This window comes from Larimichthys crocea, chromosome VI (assembly GCF_000972845.2).
Source record: "Larimichthys crocea isolate SSNF chromosome VI, L_crocea_2.0, whole genome shotgun sequence".
Classification (NCBI taxonomy): Eukaryota; Metazoa; Chordata; class Actinopteri; family Sciaenidae; genus Larimichthys; species Larimichthys crocea.
In genome coordinates, this window is record NC_040016.1 from 2,179,319 (window position 1) to 2,201,416 (window position 22,098).

The window sequence follows — 22,098 nt, forward strand, 5'->3', positions numbered from 1 at the left end:
CGCGGCCAGCTGTGAGGGGAGCAGAGAAAGCAGCCAGGAGAGTACTAAAGAGTCCTGAAGAGTCCTGAAGAGTACTGAAGAGTACTGAAGGGACAAAGAACCGCTGCTCCACACCTCATCCTCCACAACAGGTTGGAAACCTCGAAGTCTGCCTCTTGTAAAGGGTGTGCTGCTTGTTCTTCGCCTGTCAGAGTAAGTGTCTCCTTTCATCTCTGAGTTATCTCACGCGATATGCAGACCACTGACTCGCATGTGCATACATTTGTGAAACATTGTGTCTGTGAAATGTAATATCTTTTCTTTTTTGGCCTCACTGGACGAGTATAAACATAAAAAATGCTGTGAGGTCGCATTTTCATTCTTTTTAAATTCATTTAACTTGTTTTCCATTAAAGGCACAGCCCAAAAAAAGTTTGCCTCGTGAGAACATGAGCTACTACAGTGTCTTAATGCCTAAATGATAACCCCAATCTAAAAGAAATTAGCATCACTTTACTATTTATACCATAGTCTGGAGCCTCTTCATAAGGCTTTTCTTCATCACTGTGAATATTGGGATCTGTGCCGACCAGAGCTTAACAAACACTTGATGGTTGATTTGTGCTTTTCTGAAATGAACAATGGATGATACATTAGTTATGGCTTTGACTTAGAAATAAATCAATTCAGCATGTGGAATTTTAGATCCCCAAGTTAACTTGACCATACTTGGCTGCCTTTCATTGACAGGCAGATTTTATTTATTCTTTGGCCTTTGTCCTTATGCAAGGCTGCACGTTTTAAATGTTCTACAGTGTTCAAGTCTACTTTACAACACGTTTAAAAGTCAAGTAATCTGAGCCAGATTAACTGTGAACTGTTTTACAAAGAACATTATGAAGCACACACCTAAAATAACACTCTGAACCTCTGTCACTCTAACTGCTATGGGAAGACACACTTAATGTTGAAATCTCAAATTAAAGTAGCTGTTTCCTCCTGTTGAACTTGTTCCTTTCATGGGAAGATAAACCAGATGTTTCAGTCTGTGAATTACAAGCTGACATCATATGCAGTCTGGCAATTTATTGACTGTATACTGTGTTCTTTCAAGCCTGTGCGCTCTGCAGATTGTTTGGCTGTTACTATGACGTCACCTCAGAAAGCATACCAAAAACCTGAAGGTCTCCTTACTTTCACTGTCTTCCTCCCCTTCCATTACTTCAGGAGCATTCCTCCCAGAGGGCTTTTGGTGATTCCATTGACACTTTCATGGTTCGCCATGAAATATCGTGGTGGAGTCAACTTTCCCTCTGAAGCTCAGCAGCCTCCAGGCTCAAATGAGCTAGATAAATGAGAGGGGCAGGATCCACCCTGCAAGAGCCCACATTTGCTCATAATTAGGCTGTCATAATGACAGAGCGAGAGGAAACCCTGTTTTAGCAACGTAACGTTCGTTCTCACCCAAACCTTCCCAAAATCGTCCCCTTCTCTCTCTTATTGGCAGTCAAATGTATTTGCACTGTTTGTTCAATATAGGCCCTACTGTAAAACTCTGCTGAGATTCACAAGCTTATACTGGTGGTTGCACAGAGGCCAATAAGGGATCTCTGGCAGTCTGACGATGGCCAAACCAAACTGTAATGGTGCAAGACTTTATACTGAAACTGCTCACTCAGTCAAACTATGGACAAAACTACCACACACCGCAAATTACTGTCTGCCTCTGCAACATCCAGCCCTCAGTTTAACTGAAATTGGAAAATGTTACTTCCATGTTACTTCCACAAGTCCATCACATTTAGAAGTATTCAAAAACATGCTGCCCTACAAAGGAAGAGAGCAGCAATTACAGAAGCATTGAAGTTGAGAAAAAAATAATTTACAACCACTGTAAAACACATATTTAGTTTGTAAGGATTTAATTTTGATTGATGATTATTTTACCCAAATAGATAACAGAATAGAACAGCCACAGAACCCACACAGTACCTAAACTTCACAGGGGGATACTCTACCAACAATAATAAAAAAAAAAAGGTGTTCTTTCAGGTTTTCTATTTTAATTAGATTGTTTTGGAAAATTAACTTAAATTTATTTTACAGTCCAAAGCTTAGAATAATCAGTATGTGCTTTAAAGATAGATTAACCATGCCAATTCAAACCCTTCCCTTTAACTGTTGCTTTATTTATTTATGTGGAATATAACAAACCAAAATGTCAGTTCATCAAAATGAATATTTTTCATTTACATATAACAGCAGTTTTAGTGAGCGGTAGCTAAAGCTGTCTCACAAGCTGGCTTTCACTTGATATAGCTCTCTTAGCTGTCTAGTCAGCAGTCTTTTTATGGTAAAGAATGCAGCTGTCCTAAGATTTCCAGACCCGAGGGCACAAACTATACAGTTAAACTTCAGAAGGAGTGGTATGGCTTGGTTAGGTCAGTTTTGTAGTTATTGCAAATGTAAAAATTCTGTGGCATAAAGTATTTATTCACTGTTTTGTCTTTGTACTGTAGGGCAGTATAGAGCATATACAGCTTAAAACACCTTCTATTACTGATGCTCACAGTCTTTTGTCTTATTTTCTCCGTCTAGATCACTGTCTTTTTCTCCCTCGTCCTGCATCATGCTGCGCCTAGGTGCCATCCACTGTGTCTTGTCCACTTTGCTGTGTACGTGGACGCTGTGCAATGCCCAGACAAACTCTGGCACCCCTGTAATTCAGCTACGTCTAGCCGGAGAGAAGAGGAAACACTATGAAGGCCGCGTGGAAGTTTTCTACAATGGAGAGTGGGGGACAGTGTGCGATGATGACTTCTCCATCTCCGCTGCCCAAGTAGTGTGCAGAGAGCTTGGCTTCATTGATGCAGAGACCTGGTCGCCGTCAGCCAAGTACGGAAAAGGAGAAGGTGAGAAAATTAGCTTGGATTTTATTATAAGTGTTGTCCTGTCCTGTTTCTAGGATTTGATCTGAATCTTGTTTTGTCTATTCCAAACCCTCCAAAAATCATCTCAAAGTCTTGTTAGTCAGCTAAATTATGAGGTGTTAATCTCAGCAAACTGTCAGCCAGCCAACCACACACATTCAAAGGCAGTATATCTCTTCAAACAGTTTCATATGTTCCATGGAAATCCTTGAATGAGGTACACGTTTCCCCCTGTCTGACTGCTAATACCCTCAGGCACTGGTTTCCCCATTAGACGAGAACTGAGACACGCCAATCAGCTCTGTGCATGAAGGGTGGGGGGGCACTGGAAACACTGGGTGTGCAAACCAGACACACACAGACGTAATCTCATCTCCTCTCACTCTGTCGTGTTTAAATTCCTCCATCACTGTAAAAATACTGATGAGATTCCCAACTCTGTAAAACTGATGGCTGCTGGCTACTGGTGGTAAATGTCACTTGGTAACTGTTAATTAACTCAGCGTCCCTTGTTAAAGGCACATGTTTTCCCACTGTGTCGGCCACATCCAGCAAGCCACTTCAAAAGTGAAGTAATTCACTTTAGTTACTTGCTTACCAAAGCACCACAAGCGTATAGCAATCTCAACAATCACATTCATGAAATAATATACCCCACACATGTAATGTTGCACTTGCATAATATTTTACAAGAAGTAATTAACAAGCTCTTTGTCCATGCAGACAGACAACTGTTTGCACTGCACTGTGGCTTAGCTATATAAAGATGGGGGCCTTTGGGATTGGGTTAGGGTATCCCCTTTCAGTGTTTCTGTAAGCTTTCTTAAAGATACTTGTATCACTTTGAATGTTTAAATGTGCAGCTTTTTTCATACCAGGTGGGGAAGGAAATTCTAACATTAGATGTTTGCAGAAAAAACATTACTAGGGGATTACCAAACATCTTTTAGGTAATGATCTTTTCCTGGCAAATCAATGTTTAGTTTGTAAGAAATCATTTTGTCAGGAGAGTATTTGAGATCCAGCCTGTTTTCTTGTTTTTGGTAAAAACATATGGCCATAAAAATGATCAAGAGCATTTTCCCATCATGATGACTTAGGAACTGGAAGAAACCAGTAAGTGTTTTTAATTGAAGACATAACTACTTAACAAGTACGAGGACATCCTTTTTGGATGCAGAGGTTTTTCCTGCAGGGGTGTTCAAAGCAGAGCCTGTGCTGCCTTTACACAGCTATCATTTGCAAGTGTTGAAAAAAAAAGTGTGAAAAAAATTTCAGAAAGGCTTGACACAGGATTGACTGCAGCTGCACAAAATCCGATTGTCTTCAGAACACTGTGCTCTGTCCACTTTGTTATGATTCTGAGTTATGGCTATGTGGTTGGCAATAAAAGCTGGATCAGAAAACTCATGGCTCCCTGTGCAGTGTTCCCCTTATTCTTTTTTGACTGGCTTGAAATTACATTCCCATAAGGCCTGCACAGCTTTAACAGAGCAATTCACATTTATCACAGCTGGCAATGCTGAATATTTGTTTAGAAAAAAGTGTGCTGAGACCAAGCTGGTTCACACTTGGAGACTCGGCTGTAATTCAGCTCTGGAGGATTTGGCACTTATTATGAAAATGTTCCAGTAGTAAACATCTCTCTGCTGGGAAGCGGCTATGTGACCGTATAACATGCAGTCACTTTCTTGGTATGATCAGGATGTTCCTCCAACATGTCTGTCTGAGTGATGAGCAGTGGTGGTTTCTATGGCCACAGTTATGTGGTTTCTCTCACGGATGATTCAGAACAGCCGGCTCTACAGCAGATGATCCGCTTCAGCCGTGACAGCATTTATTGGGCAGGTTTTGACTGAAAGAATGCATCAGGTTAAGTCGGAGGCCAAACACATCTCCACGTGAGTAGGCTTGCTGTCTCTGTGACTAGACATAAGTGGAAATGTGGAAAAACACGGCGACACACGGCTTATACTGTCAAGCTACGATGTTCTAACCATTCTTCCATTTATATGTTCTCATTAGTTAATCCCTTATTATTATAGGGAAAGTCACTCTGAATTGAAGCGTGTAGGGTGTGGTAGCAGCCCTGCAAGTGTAATGAATTTTCAGCTGCAACTAATGATTATTTTCATTGTTGATTCATCTGTTGGTTATTTTTTTCAAATAAGCAATCAATCATTTGGTCGTATAATGTTTAAATAATGTGAGAAAGTCAAGGTGACTTTTTCCAGATTGATCATTTTATCAAACCAAAAATCCAAAACCTAAAGGTATTCAGGTAATATTTTCTCTTTGTGCTTGAAAGATGGCTCAGATGATTTATTTGCAGATTGGCTAATCAATTGATCAACTTAATGCGTTCAGTTTTACAATCTTCATTGGCTTCATCAACTCATTGTAAACTAAACAAAGCAAAAACCTCATTTGGGTCTCCTGAAGAAAAATCTATATCACAGCATATAACCATCTGCTTCACCTTTGCCTCTCTCTGTTCCAGGCCATATCTGGCTAGACAATGTGCACTGCACTGGAGGAGAGAAGAGCCTGGCTCATTGCCATTCCAATGGCTTTGGTGTGTCTGACTGCAAACATTCAGAAGATGTTGGAGTGGTGTGTAACCAGAAGCGCATTGCAGGCTTCAAGTTCATCCGGAACCAGGCCATTAACGATGAGGTAGGTTCCCATGGAGCAACACACTCACAATTAAGCATGTACACATGCAGTACACTTACAGTAAATAGGCCTGTGCCTATACTCATATAAACATCATATTAGCACCACACAGAGTGCAAGTACACACACGTAACTTGAACAGATGTTCAGCACACACATAAAGAACAGAGTATAGGCTTAAGATGAAAGCAAAAACCTTTATCACCGTACACTGCTCCAAGAAGCGCCAAGGGAATATTTTCTGTCTAACTTTCCAGATTGCTTCAGACAGATCAATGGAATGAACAAAACGTTTGTCTGTCTGTAGATATTAAGATGACTAATGTTTCTTATCTTTAGCTGTAATTTATTATTGTAAAATTATGAAACAAAATTTTGAAAAGCCCTCCTCCAAACCTGGCCCTTGAAAAAGATCTGCTAGTGAAAACAGATTGTGAGTGTTGTGACAGTTCTGAGTTGTGGGATAAAATCTTTCCTATGTAGAAGCCAGTTAGTAGTGAAGTAATGGTTTTCTAGATTGGGTTGCACCATTAAAACTTAAGCTAGTAAAGACTAAGGACTTAGGTGAGGTGTAAATAAGGTGCTAGGAAACTGTGGCACGGTCTAATCAAATAGCACGCCAAGTTACACCTGGAAGTTTGTGTTTATTCATCTCTATGTACAAACTACGGTGTGTGCAACTGGTTTTAATTTAGTGATACACAACTCTCCACTTGATAAACACATAATGCATGGTGCACAGTATAATGAGGCAAATTTATTGGGAACCTCTGAACAGCTGTTGCAACCAGATCTATGATTAAATGGATACAACTAGTAATCAAAATAATGGCCTAATGGATACCAAATCAGTATGTCTGGAAAAAGTGAGACGTCACTTTTCCCGTTGGGGTATTCACATCTGCCATGACATGAAGCCAGTGAAATAATCTACAAGTCAGCGTTTAATGTCAAGCTGTCCATTGCACCACTTGCACTAATGACTTTGCCAGGCTCCCTTTAGTCTCTCCTAGCCCACACCAGACCCCCACTGTACAGCCTGGGAGATGACTCAGAGAGGAGGAAGACCATCCTGTCTGGTTGCCTTGTGTACCGGATGGAAAGTCAGCGTGGGTTTGTGTGGACAGGAGAAAGGCAGGGAGTGCCGTAGAGGGTTTCCCTAGTAAAACCAGACTAGATAGAGATGAAGCAACAATTTCTCTGGCAGCTTAGAACATGCTGATGACTGTGTATTTTACTGGATTCAGTTAAGTTCTTTCTCAGGCCTAGATGAGTCATGGTAAAGGAGGAGTGGACGAGAGGAGAAATCTTTAATAATGGACCACTGAACCCAGAATATTCTTATTTTTATTTGTTGTGTATGTAAGCAGCACCCTCTTGTTCCCTATTTGTCTTGTGTATTTAGGGTCTCTGGGGTGTTACTGCAGTTCAGTACCCCACCCTGTAAATATTTCCTCGGTCTGGCTGTAGCCTTTCATGTCACAGAGCAGAGGAATGGGAAAAGGTGTAGCTACACCTCTTTAACCATGCTTGGGCTGACGTCAGCAATGGGTAGCACTGTTGCTTCAATCTGTTTATTCACAGTATGAATTGACATTCTGTGCTCAATCTGGAAAGTTAACACCCTCACCAAGTGTGTACTCCAGTCCAAGTGGAGGTCAGCTGAAAGGATGAAGCAAATGGTATTTTGGCTTCTTTGTAAATGCTGTCCAACATTCTATCTTTACAAGTTTGTATGTTTATGCTCATATAAACATATAAAGATAGAACAGTTTACCAGCACATTGTCTGTACTTAAGACTCTTAACTTGTAATGTCAGTGGCAGTAAACTGAGTAGTTTTTCACCAGTGTATTTCAGGAGTAAATCTACAGGTCACAAAGTTGCTTCAAACTACAATTATTTTGTTTTTGTGAGGGATACATCATGAGACTACAGTGTATGGGAATATGTGAAGATAAGACCAGAACAGCTCACTCTGGCAAGTTCAGCTTTGACCACAAATAATAGTCTACTGAAAACATGAGTCTGTCATTAATGAAAACAGCAGCTTCCACTGGCACGAGTTGAAATTGGACACGTGCACCCTTCAGCATAAGCAGAACTAATATTCGGGCAAAATATCAACTTAATATAACGTAAAAAAGAGAGTCCAAGCTCTTGTCAGAATCATCATTTTAACCTCTGAACTGCTGCTACTGAAGACAAAAGCCAGATGTCTTGTCAGCCTTGTCAGCCAGTTATGCAACTCTACTAACACAACAACAGAACATACATTCCTGGATGACTGAATCATTGTCATGAATAATGTTAATTATTTTAACATACAGCAACTAGTGCGCAACACCACTGCAGCAACCCTACATTTATTATTTGTTGTCTAATCAGACAAAGTTGCTTTGTTTAGTAGCATTATTATGAATACAGCATTTTTGTGGCTCAGAGGAGGGGATTTTTCAGGCAACAGGGAAGATTACCTTTGTCACCCGATCCAAACACTAAGATTGAGAAGACAACTTTGTTTATCATTTGTTCGTGTGGACTTTTCAGCCAACTCTGCCATGTTTGGTTGTTGTTCACATGTGAATTGTGTGCTGCACGTGTCCACAGGATGATTACTAAATACATGTCCTTCCTAAGAAAATACCTTCCTAAGAATTTCAATCTCTGTATGTATTTCTTATTGGGACGAGAAAAAAATGTGCACCAAAAACAGCTGCAGTTGCCCACCACACTGCCTCGTGTATTTACTCCAACCAAACACTTAACATCTAGAGCCATCACAAAGACGTCAGATGCCAGATGTAATAACAAAATGTGGTGGTTGAAAGGGCTTTTGAATCTTTGCTCATCTAAACAGGGCAAAGGTTGCACCATCGGAGCGCGGCGGTGTCTGCTTACAAGAATTTCAGTTCTCCACATTAGCTGCTATACAACAAAAGGTAACCCGAGCCAAAGTTGGATTCGCCTCCAACATGATGTATGCAAGAGGCTTGTGAGGAGGAGAGTGATCGAGGGGAGAAAAGGTTGATGTGTTAGGAGGCTGAAGCAAGTCTTTCTCCTGCTGGTGGAGTAGCAGAGAGATCCACCACATGTTCAACAGCTGGATCCCACTGCAGCCTTCGCTCTCCTTTGGGCTGCACAGTGCCCAAAGTCTAGACTTTTGTTATTCAAGCCTGTACTGTATGATTACCATTTGCACACTGTGCTGACTGAATTTTATGTGCAGTGCATGTATGCATCAATACTAAAGTTTCAGATATTACTTTTATCATTTTTTTTAAAGCTTTTGAATAACAGAACAAAGAGGTCATGAGTCACCTAAAAACAAAATCTCAGAGATGTTATAAATGCAGCTTTTATTTAAATGCTATCAATTACAGCCCCAGTCTACAATTACATTACAGTGATTTTTCAGCATTTCACTAGAAACTATTTAAACCTGACTAGCCTAAATCTGTCCAAAGGCAGCAAAACTTGCCTACTAGCACCTCTAAATCTCATTATTAACACATGATATTGAGTCTTTAATCAGTTCAAATACTGAAATGTGAAAATAATGTTGTGACTTTATGGAGACGTCGATGTGAGTTTTTTTGCCTGGAAGCAGTGAGCTGGTCCTGTGTTGAGACTAGAAATTTTCCCTTGTGAAAGAAAGTTGTTTTTCTTTGTTGGTACAGATTAAACAAACAAAAGAAAGTTGTTTTTCTTTGTTGGTACAGATTAAACAAACAAGATACAGCAGCTTTCAGTATGCTGGAAATATTTTTTAAAAAGTAAAAATAAAATATAAAAAAAAAAGTAAAAATAAAATATTAAAAAATGATTGGTCATTTATAATTTTTTTTACTGATTTAAGCCCAGTTTGAGACTAGGTGTGTGCGTGCATGTGTCTACCTTTAGTAATAATTATTTTCCTTTTCATTGCCGTGATGGCAGCAGCACACTCACTGATAGATATTCCAGATGCAAAGCACATCGATACACACACACACACACACACACACACACACACACACACTTCCTCAGTCAAGTCAGTCAGTCAGACAAACTGAGGGCCAGTGAGGCAAAGACTGGGGTGGGGCAGATGTGAAAGTAATTTTCAAAGAGCCTTGCTGTTTTCTTGCTTTTCATCTTAACTCTGGCATGATTATCATTCATGCTTGCCATGTTTTGTAAGGTAGGGTGGGAGCTCGTGGGTGGGTTGTCTGGAAGCACGTGTTTGAGAAATGTGCGTCGGGGCTGGAGAGTTGAAATAATCGGAAGAAATGCACAGTAGTGAAGCATTAGTCAGCCTGGCTAGACTAAAGTCTCTTGTTCACATCTACTTACTGAGGGGGGCCCAGTCAGAAAAACAAGTCTGCTCTCCAGTCGGAAAGAGTTTAGTAATGGTCAAAGCTCACTTCAGAGAATAGCAATGAATTGAGCTATATGAGGAATGTTTGAACAAACAAGACCAAAATATATGTGACTGTATTTGAGAATGTTGCATTAAACATTTAATTAGATAAATAGGTAATGATTCATGTTTGTAGACACTTTCCAGCTAACTAGAACTAAATATTTAGATTATGAAATACTGGCCATTTATACAAAAAAGCCACAGCAGGAATGAATCACTACAGGTCCACAGAAAGTAACTGTACGATGAGGCAGCTTCATAGAAATGTCCTGCAAAGAATGACCTGCAGAATGGAAAGCCTACACTCATTACATTCCTCCTTCACACATCTAGGCTGATCTGGTTGCCAAAATGGTCAAAGCCACTGGTTCTGATGACATCTTTTTATTTCTGATACTTCAAGGAACAATTTGACATTTTGGAAAACACACTTTTTTGTTTTCTTGCTGAGTTATATGAGAGGACTGATACTACTCTCATGTCTGTACATTAAATATGAAACTACTGTCAGGAACCGCTTAGCTTAAAGACTGGAAATAGGAAGCAACAGCTATCCATCCACTACATGTCATTTTTACCCTGTTTTTTGTACTGTATGTAATTAATAAACAAGTTCTAATGTGTTAATAATGAGCTCTAGATGTGTTGGTAGGCAGATTCTGTTATTTTTTGAGTTAGCTGTTTCCTCTGTTTTTATGCTAAATAAAGCTGACCGGCTGCTGGTAGTTGCATGATATGATCATAGATTCTATAAAATTTGTATTATGAAGGCTACAGCTTTTTTAGTCAGAGAATGTGAACAGATATCATCCTGGGTCCATGTTCTTCACGCTGTACAGTAATTTTCCGTAGTTTCTTTACAAAGAGTTCTAAAAAAGTGACCACTGTGTAGATTTGGTCTTTGGCCAAACAGGATTATGCTGAGTTTATGTCTGGTGGACTGGGTTTGGGAGGGGGAAACGCCTGGACTGATCCCAGCTGTGGGTATCAGTCCGCTTCTCTTCAGTCTCACACGTGCAGACAGCCAGTTTCCTCTGTCTGTGCCAAATGTAACACTGGTCAGACCTATCTCAGTGCCCCATTTCATACTCACCTCGTACCCCCTATCCTGTCTGGTATTTTTCTCTTCACACCTGGCTTCACTTTGATTATTCACATTTTCCACTTGATTTCAAGTTCTACATCATATTTACTTTGGTTTAGCCATTTGTGAGTATGGTTTTCATTTTATCCTCTTTGTTTCTTTTTGTTGTTACATGTTTTTAATTAGCTTCATGTTTTTATATCTTCATTTGTCATCCTTTATATTGAAACAAAGTAAACCAAAGCACACTAAGATAAATTCAGTACACCAGATTCCTGATCACGATCACGTCTCCTCACCTTCCCATGACGGAAAAAACTCTGTCATGCTATGGCCAGCAGGAATGTCTCTATGAAAGAGTGTTTTTTACCCGCTCCAACCACTACGGTCAGTGGGAGGACTGGGGTCATTGTAGAAATAGTCTGACTTAGTCATGGCTCCTCCTGCATTTCTTCTTTAAGAGTCCTTGAATCCTTGAACATTCCCTCAGGCTGACGCCATCTCAGGAAACCACCCTGCGGGCAAACGTTTAATATTTCTGGGAGACGTGCCTGGATCCTGTTTTTTGCAGAGTTAAAGGAACTGGCTGTTACGAAATGACTAAGCTCAGCATCGGCATACCGCAGAGAAGCTCAGAGTTTTGCTCTTTTTGGCACCCACAATGCAGCCTCCCAACCAGCCAGGAGCAAAACTTGGCCCAAGAAAGGAAATGAACAATGGCAGAGTTATTAGGTAGTTGTTTTCCTATAAAGCCCTGGAGGTCAAAGGTTACCATTCCTTCCTGATTTAGGGGTCTTCATGTCACATGATGCTGTCGTTGATGACCCCCGGTTTGACCAACTGGCTTTATAGCTCTTTACAGAAGACCACCCACAGACACTCTCCCAACCTGAAGTCACAGCAGCTTCTGTCTTTAAAATGTTGATTTATAATTAAAATTTCATGGATAACATTTTCCTTTTTAACTTCTTCAGTGAGTGCTCTCTTTTTCGACTCATCTGAATGGGAATATTGACATTGTATATATATTTCACAGCATCTGTGAATATCCAGTAACTTTTCATCAAGGTTATAACACTTGATTTGATTTACTATTTATTGCCTTTACAATTTTTTTTCTGAGGAAACTGAAACACTGTTGACTGGTTTTAACACATCTGCGTCTAAACTCTTATTCCAACAAAGATGTAGAAAGAAGAGTAAAAAATTCCAGACATTCATCCAACCTCCTAAGGCCTCTCTGCAACACTTAACAAGTTTAAACAAAGATTTCATCTACAGATTTTTCAACTTCACTTGTATTTTCAAACATATGTGCAAACCGTGCAGTCCCTAAAAAGCCTCAGTGGGTTTTTATGTTCTTTAACTCTTTTGCATTACCTAACTGGGCTGTATAGGCTGTATTTTATTTACAGAATACCAAGTGGAACAGTACACGTGAAGTCCAGAGTACAAATAACCGACTACATCCTCTAAATAATAGTCTGTTAGACAGCTCGTATTTCATTTGAGATTGTGTTCACTACACTAATTATATAATATATTATATGTCAGTATAGCTTATGGAAACTTCAAGTCAGTCAAGTGCAATGTGCTGCTATGCATTTGTGCTGCAAGTTTATGGAAACATGATTTAGAGGTAAATTAATTAGTTAGAGGTTTTTAAAGATGACTCAGTTGGAACACAAAAGCTTTGCAAGGGAATGCAAAATTAGTTCTGCATGTGAATACAAAATATTTCACAGAAATCACACCCATGGGATTTTAGGGGCTCTTTTGTTTGATTTGACATGTTAAGCATGAAAAATGACACTTTTCGGATGCTAATAATGAGTGAAAACTGGGGAGAAATCCATTCCACGTTTTCATGTTACATCCTACCAATAGCTTGATATATTACATATATATATACTGCCTTTGCCAGCCACAGAGCTTTGCAGCTAGTATGGCTAAAAATCATGTTTCAGGACAGGTAGAGAGTTTTAAAGGCATTAAAGCTCTTCATCATCAGGTCTTTGGCCAGTGGTTGACTGATCATATAGTACTAAAGTCTGTACATTATCTGAAATGTGGAATGCAGTGATGAATCATTTCCTCTGCTTTGTTTCTCAGAGAATGACGGTGCAGGTGGAGGATGTGAGGATCAGGGCCACTTACTCTCACAGAAAGAGGATTCCCATTACAGATGGCTTCTTGGAGGTGAAAGATGGAGGCAAGTGGAGACAGATCTGTAATGAGGGGTGGACAGAGAAGAACACCAGGGTCATCTGTGGCATGTATGGCTTCCCCGGGGAGAAACGCGTGAATACCAGACCCTATAAGTGAGTAATGGTGTCGGGGCCAGCAGGGTTTAAATAAGACCTATTAGACATAATGAAAGTCTTCACATGAGCTAGACTCTAACATAAACATTTAGCTTTTAGTTGAGTTAATTACAGTTTAGGTTGTGGGAATATAGTGATGCTACACATATAATGAATAAATTTAAATGTACACCTGTGTAGATAAAGATGTTGTTTAAGGTACACCACACATTCCTGTATGAAACACTTTTTATGTTAAACATATTGCATTTCCTAGAAGTTACCTTTTTTTAACTGTCAAGTCCATTTAGGAATGTTTGACCATATCAAACTAATGTTAGGAAAGGTTGCATAACAATGTTTGTTTACATTGGTCATTACTCAACACTTCATCCATTTTGCATACTGAGATTAAACAGACTTGAGCCAGAGATTCTTGACAAGAAGCCAAACACTGCCAGAGGAGGTTTTAGAGGTTGAAGGATGGGCCTTGCTGGGAAACGTCTGAGTGCATTACATTGTGAAACAGTGGCATTTTTGGCTGCATCTAATGGTTTCTCTTTAGAATAAGTGTTGACATGTTGCCCTTCTTAAATGTCATTTTCAATATGTAGTCTAGCACAAAGCCAGCCTTTCTTAGAACACTTCGTGTCTCATAATTTTTATCTGCTAAGAAGGCAACTTAAGTTCAAAACAAAACAGATGTTTACAGCACACGAGAGAATAACCACATGAGCAAATCTCCTGATCTGGTGACTGCATGGAAGAGAATAACATGTTTCCGTCTTAAAGAGCCCAGCCTGAGGTAAAAATCCAAGAATCAAACTTTTTTTAGAAATAAATGTGGCTACCTGCCCCCCAAGAAGACCATATCTTGGTTGGTTTGGTATGTCTATGACATGCTGTGATTAAGGCAAAGAACTAGACGTGATCTCATCTGATTAGATGCAAATCTTACATGTGGATGTATTTTAACTGAAGGAGGCCATCAAACCAGCAATGAACACTTTGTTTTTTTGTTTATCACTTAAGATCACAAAGCTTGTGGAGTTTTACACTGTGTGTGATGCTGCAGTGGTTTCACATGGTTCACCATTTTACTGAGGGATAAGATCACATTCAATCTGTCTTTTATCTGTAGCAACAAAGGACAGTTCTTTTTACCGAACATGCTGATAACAGTCTCTTAATCAAATTTGGCATCTCTTCAAATTTCATGGATCACAAATCGTCCTTGTATGTTATAGCATCTGAATAAGCTGTAAGAACTGAAAGACTGTAAATGTAGCTCATGCTGGTTTCATTACATGGTCTGCTTATTACATGGCCTGAACCTGGTTCAAGGTCCACCGTTGCTGGGTTCCTCATTGACCCTTAGTTTAAGACTTCCATTCAAGTATGGGGGTCATGAGGTAACCTCACAACAATACTCCCATTGTGTTTCACAGTATAGGATGGGCATTGTTGAACTCCTCACATTTTAAAAGCCCATAAAACAGCTCCTGAATATATTGTGAGCAAGTGTGAGAAAGAATGGTAAAATATTTTAGGTGTTCTTCTACACAAACAAAGCGCTACTGCAGTGTCTGACGTACATAGATATTTCAAATTAGAAGACTTCAAGGTACTGCCAAACATTTTCCAAACCAAACATCTAATTTTGAATTCCAGAATTGTGTAAAAATATATTTTTTTAGAAACTTACTTGATATAGGACGTCCTTTGCATCCACATGTCACCATTGTTACATAACCCAACTGGTAACAGATTGTTTAGAAAGCTCTTCTTTGCTGTTGTGTGATGTGCTCAAGGAGGTCTTTCGACAACTGAATGTTAAGAGTGCAATGCAGCTCAGCAGATGGTGATTAAGTGTTTGATGTCAGAACCTTTCACCAACACTTCAGTGCACCACAAAAAACCCTTCTAACAGCATTACTATGCAACAGTGATGTAATGTAAACTAACAAAAAAGACTGACTTCATTCTGATGAATTGACTTTGTGAAGCAAGTCTGCAGGTTTTGACACGAACTGATAACCACTGATACCAGAAAAATTGGGAAATTATTGATATTCCTCATTCATCTAAAAACCTATGACATGCTTTCTAATATGGTTGGCAGTGATGTAAATTATACAAGTAATAAAACAAAATTAAACAATATAATTTGTAATCATTTATATTATTGTGTTATTCCTTCTCAGATTGCTGGCCAAGCGTCGTAAGAAGAACTACTGGGGTTTCTCTGTCAATTGCACCGGCAATGAGGCCGACCTGTCCGATTGTAAGCTTGGCAGAGAAATAGAGCTGAAGGGCAACAGCACCTGTGATAATGGCATGCCTGTAGTGGTCAGCTGTGTGCCTGGACGTGCCTTCGCTCCTAGTGTCAGCGCCGGTTTCAGGAAGGCCTACAGGGTGGAGGTAGGTCAGACTGGCTGCACAGGGGATCAGTGGTTTACTCGCTTCACAGCAAGAAAATCCTGGTTTCAAACTGAGCGTTTGTACTTTCTGTGTTGAGTTTGCATATTATGTAAGTGCTTGAGTGAACAGTGCTGTTTATGAGCAGAACTTCATGAGAATTTTTGGCTGTTTTATAGTAAATGTATCAAAATCTGTCTTGGTGGCATTTGCGAAATGGCAAGCAATTTCCTGAATCATTACAGTGCATACTGAAATAATGAGCACAGGAAGGAAATCTGTGCTTAGGACAGATAAAACTAATAAATGACTGTATGAATGCAGATAACATGTCATGCAAAGAAAGGTAGTTACAGTCAATAATTGCATTGTGTTTTAGTTTTGTCAGAACAGTTGTGTATTCTGTTCAGAGCAATTCCATCTGAAGGTCTTGTTGGAGAGCAACTACAAACTAAATGACACATGTAGTAGTACAGAGTTGAGTAATCACATGATATACTATCCTATAATCAATTCATGATATATTCCTGAATCCAGCACTGGCCCCATATCTCACACATCTGGAACTATTTTTTATGAATGATTGCTGAACATCTGTCATGTACACAGTGAAGTTATCAGCATTTCTGCTTGGTGTTTATTATTTATTGGAAAGTTATTACCAAGGTAACATGTATTTTCTAATTAGCCCACAAAACAAGGAACAATTGTAACCTCATATAGAGCAAATAAAGCCAGGAAAATCACAAGTCAGTTATTTTTAAACTTTCAGCTTCTTTTATTTGAATTTCTAATTTAGTTATATTTACAAAATGACTGATGTCACATGTTTCTCCAAATTGTAATCATGTCCAAATTAAATGAAATTGGATAACTGAATTAAAGTAAAGTAAACAAATCAATTTTATTCAAACTTCTTTAACCGCTGTAAATTTTAACAATAGTAATTCACAAGGCTGTTGTCTGTAACATTTTTACTGATTTTAGTTTTTGGTGGAATGTTTCCGTAGCAACCCTTGGTGCGTCTAAGAGGCGGCGCTATGATTGGCGAGGGGCGAGTAGAGGTGTTGAAGAATGGAGAGTGGGGGACAGTGTGTGACGACAACTGGAACATTCGAGCTGCCACCGTGGTGTGCCGAGAGCTGGGATTCGGTAGCGCCAAAGAGGCCTTAACGGGTGCCAGACTGGGACAAGGTATGACTCTACAGATTAATCACTCTATAAGATAATCCTACCGTATACGATGGTATACTCACATGGAGTTCTGCTAACATAATATAGTAGTAGTAGTAGTAGTAGTAGTAGTAGTAAAAAACTGATTTGAGAAACATTTTTAGAAATCATAATTTTAATGTAAGTTATATTTGTTCTCACATTTTTGAAACAGGGACTCAAAAAACACACACAGGGATCATCTTGAGATAACAATGAACTTGGACCTGTTCACAGATTTTTAGTTTTGATGGCATTTCACATTTACAGCACACTTATCACTCAATAAAAGTTGAAGCAGAACTCATTCCCAGCTGTGAAAATGAAAGGTGTGGACTGAAACCAGAGTCCTTTACCTCCACCTTATCTGTGGCCTCTGTATCACTCCCTGCTTTTGTCTCACTTCAATCAGTCTAGACCTTAAGTCAGCATATAAACATGCTGTGGAATGTATGTGGAAACACATCAATGTTTATACCTTGACCCAGAACCTGATTCTGCGAAATAATATATACCACAGCATTATAAGAATCATATGTGCAGTAGAGCAGTTGTTCTCTCCTCGGGTTTATTCTCAGAGCAAAACACAAGATCGCACAAAATGTTCCAACAAGGAAAACAGTCTTTATGAGTTTCAGAGGAGGAATTCTTTGTTGGAGAGTGCACAGGGTTATTTCAGAGACTTCTTTATGAGCTGACCACTGGATCCAAAAATGGCACCACACACACAGACATGAAATAGCTTATTGTGTTTGTTTTCAGAAGTCACTGAAATGGACTAAACAAGAATGCCACTAAAACTGAAATAGTACCAAGTGATTCCTTGATTTGTGTTGGAGACTAGGAATAGTTCTTACACACTGTGATTTTCTTGTCATGCATTTGATAAGTAAAATAGACATTTAGTTTGTTTAATTTTTTATAGTCAGACATGGAAATTGACTGTGATTATAGTGACACTGTGTTCTTCCTGTTTTGTGAGGGTTTTTTCTTTTTTTTTTGTGAGGTTGCCTCTTGGGCTCTGTAGTTTTAGAGCTCCCATCACTAGAGAAATTCCTGGTCAGCCACTTGGGAAAACATGGAGGGAGTACTCACACATGTTCTTGTGGAAACTCTGCTACACTGAGTTTTTTTTTTAACTTGATAACGAAAACTCTGGGCCTCAAGTGTCTCATTTTCATTTGACATAGCTGAATGCTTGTTTCATTTGTGCTGTAATACTAGGGAAAAGGAAACGTGACATCTGGTTGACTTGTTCTAAGAAAACACACACAAGCAGGCGAGCCTGCTGCTGTTGTACTCAGAAATAGTGGGCAGAACACCTAAAAACACTAAGTAACCCAGAGATCAGATTTCTTTTTTTCCATTAAGGGAACTAGATGACTACTCTTAAGATCATTGTCTGAAAAATTCATGACGTTAATGCTCCACCTGTTTGTCTAATTTGTAGTCACAGTAAGTTTAGTCATAAATTCAACAGAATAACATACATACATGTCTGATGGCTTTCCCTGTAGGGATTGGGCCGGTCCACATGAACGAGGTGGAGTGCTCTGGGTTTGAAAAGTCACTGACTGAGTGCTACTTCAACCGTGACGCCCTGGGCTGCAGCCATGAGGAAGACGCATCAGTCAGGTGTAACATTCCTGCCATGGGCTTCCACAAAAGAGTGAGTACTTCTTTCTATAGTACACAAACACATAAAAATTATATATAGACCTGGAGGTCTCATCTGCCTATCTCTGTCCTCAGCTTCGGTTAGCTGGTGGCCGTAATCCCTATGAGGGCCGTGTGGAGGTGCTGGCAGAGAGGAATGGCTCTCTGGTGTGGGGCACAGTGTGCAGTGACAGCTGGGGGACCATGGAGGCCATGGTGGTGTGCAGACAGCTTGGCTTAGGCTTTGCCAGCCATGCTTTCCAGGTAAGGTCCATATCTACTCCTAACAAATCATTTTAAAGATGGGATTATCTTTATTGTACAGAATTTCCCCATAAAGGATGGGCTGGTTTTGGTCTGGGCTCTGGCACAACACTGACACTACAAACTGGATGGGACATAATTTATCCAGCTGATTTAATACACTGATGGGTAACTGAAATTCAAATTTATATTTCCCTTCTTTTATTTGTAGACCTATGTCATTGTTACTTCCATTTAGAAGGAAAATCTTTTTTTTAAAGATATTTTTTAGCCTTTATTTTTGACAGAGACAGCTGAAGAGTGACAGGAAAATGGGGAGAGAGAGATGGGGAATGACATGTGGGAAAGAGCCACAGGTCAGATTCAAACCCATGGCTGCCATGGCAAGGACTGAGCCTTCGTACATTGGCCGGTTGCTCTACCAACTGAGCTAAACGACACCCCAGAAGGAAAATCTTTTTAAAGTTGTGCTTTAAGTCACTAAACCACATCACATCACTTATGTGTGTATGGAATATCTGCCCCCCACAGAAACTTTAACAACAGTAGAACAGCTAAATAGTTATATGCAAGCCAGCTTGCATAATAGTAATAAACTAGAATAGTTTATATGCTACAGTTTTATCTGATGCCTCTATATGGCTTACATTAACAAGACTATCAGAGATAGGATTGACTATTTCTATATAGTTATTCATAATACCTGCCACCGGGTCAGATTTGGCTGGTCTCTCCTTGAAATCAGTGAAACTAGGTAGAGGAAACACTACCGCTCCTGTCCACAGGGGCGGCTAGAATCGCAAAAAATCTAAGTTCCTTGTAGGGGCTTGAACTAACATTTAAAAAAACAAACATGAATTGGGCATGTCGATTAGCTCAGTTGGTAGAGCATCCGCCCCATGTACAAAGGCCCAGTTCTTGCGGTAGTGCCCCAGGGTCCGAATCCGACTTGCGGCCCTTTGCTACATGTCATTCCCCATCTCTCTCTCCGCAGATTCGTATCACTCTTCAGCTGTCTCTGTCCAATTAAAACTTAAAAAGTCCAAACAAAACATGTATTGGCTGAATTATATACATACACACACTCTATGTTCATAAAATTAAAATATATTTATCTTAATCACTTTGAGAGTGTGTGAGATGAAATGAAGATACAGGCGAGATGAAATCACTGGCAGTACACTACCTTCTTTAATGGCTCTGTGTGCATGTCAGTGGATGCCATTAACTCTCACCAAAACAAGCTTGAGCTTTATTGATCCCAGAGGGCAAAATAAGGATGTTGCTGTCTTAGAAACATCAAAAACACACATTTGCTGTGGAGACCTGATCAGGGATGGTAAACCTGTGACGCAGATGAGCTTTAAACTCCTCTGTGGGAGTTATGGGGAAAGTCTTCGTTTGCTGTTTGAAGTTTAGTGGAGCCTTCCACCACTAAAGCCCGTGGCATGATTTTGCAGCGTCACGGTCCTGTCCTGCTGCTTACCTCTTGCTTTTTAAAGGAGATTCCAGGGCTCCCTGTATATCATGAGGTGAGAGGCTGATAAAGTTAGACCCCCCTCTTGTGTTCTTTATATATTTCTTTTTTAAGGCTGAAGCTGGTGTGCCACTTGTGGTTTAAGATGATATAAGCTTGGAAAATATGTGTGACTCATGGGGACGTCCGTTGATAACAGCAGGGGATTTTATGAGGGGAAATTGGACAAGATCTGTTGGAGGCTGTCAGTGTTTTTGGTACAATTATGTGCCATGCACTTCTAATGGAGCAACATGTAAACATGTCTTCGTGTGTTTGTGGTCACTGCTGGAGCAGTTCAACATTCAATGCCTACTTGTAATTACAAGTAGATATTTCAGTGTATTTTATCAGGCCTGGTATCATAATAATGTATCCCTTTGTCACCACATGCCATAAGTTGCCATTACATGTATTTTTATGTTAATGGAAGGTTTAGGAGTCATAAATGTCTGTTCTTTGTTATCAGGGCAGCTCAGCCCCTCTAGAGACTCTTTCCTGTCTGACTTTTAAATACTTCTGCAGGCAAACCCAACCACCGCATGGAACAAATGACACAGAGCTCAAACTATACTGCTGTATGTCTGTCCACCTCAACCCACCAGCAAATACTCCCACATCCATATCCCTCAGCTCAATTTCGCTCTCATGAATCCCCCACTTCCTTGGAAGACGATGGAAAATATGAGGTCCTTTTTTTACAGGTCGTGTCCTTGTGGTCTGCAAACTGCTGTTATAAGGCTGAGTCAGGACTGTGAGGACAGCAGAATCCCCTGTGTTATGCTGTGTGCGATGTGTAATAGACTCTTTGATTAAATTTGCCTTGTGGGACAACTGGGATAAGAAGCCTGCAAATGAAATACAGGAAGAAAATTAAGATAATGTTTCTGCTTAAAGTGTTCCCACACAAATTTCCAAAACAAGCAAAATGATCTTGATCTGTTTGATTCCAGCCTGGGCATAAACAACTCAACCACGTAGCAAGACTTAAAGTTAGATTTAAAGAAATGGTTTGACATGTGGTGTGCTCTTTCTGGAAGAGATAAGAAGATTGATGCCACTCTTATAACTACATGATAAATAAAGCTACAGCCTGCATCCAGCACAAAAACAAGAGCTATTTAGGAAACAGCTAGCCTGGCTCTGTCAGAAGGTAACAAACGTGTATTAAGGAGAGGCTACATTTCAGTTTATGCATGGATTAGGCGAAAAGTATATTTTAATTAGCAAGTCTTATAGGTGTTTGCCAGTTGTTGCACTAAGCTGAGCTAACCAGCTGCTGTTAATATATTTACTGTACAGTCATATGAGTGATATTAATCTTCTCATTTAACTCTTAGCAAGAAGGAAAATAACTACATTTCCCAAAATATGGAATTTTTTTAAAATCACAGAATTTAGGACTAAGGAATCCACTGGGGAGTTAAGGGGACTTCACTACTACAACTAGTCTTCAAAACAAGAAGCAAAAACATCTGGCCGTATGTTCACGTAATGTTGTGGCATTTTAATGGTCAGCGTTCAAAGACCTGGAAGGTTTGCAGCTGCCCGTACACATTTCCTATGAACATCTGTTTTTCAAAAATGTGAGTTCAAATTTACAGAATATTTTCAGCAGAAACTTTTCCAGAGCATCACAGGTCTGTCTAAGCCAACCGA

At 39.7% G+C, this 22,098-nt stretch overlaps 1 protein-coding gene across 1 annotated transcript in view; it reads left to right on the forward strand.

Annotated features, from left to right (window-relative positions):
- Positions 1-22,098, forward strand: part of loxl2a (lysyl oxidase-like 2a) — a 27,244-nt gene continuing 5,146 nt past the window's right edge. Inside the window, exons 1-8 of the mRNA XM_010742133.3 lie at positions 1-192; positions 2,578-2,891; positions 5,410-5,585; positions 13,183-13,391; positions 15,578-15,794; positions 16,802-16,985; positions 18,521-18,672; positions 18,756-18,923. Of these exons, the coding sequence (XP_010740435.2) occupies positions 2,609-2,891; positions 5,410-5,585; positions 13,183-13,391; positions 15,578-15,794; positions 16,802-16,985; positions 18,521-18,672; positions 18,756-18,923 (1,389 nt within the window). The 5' untranslated portion in view covers positions 1-192; positions 2,578-2,608. The remainder of the gene's footprint in view (positions 193-2,577; positions 2,892-5,409; positions 5,586-13,182; positions 13,392-15,577; positions 15,795-16,801; positions 16,986-18,520; positions 18,673-18,755; positions 18,924-22,098) is intronic.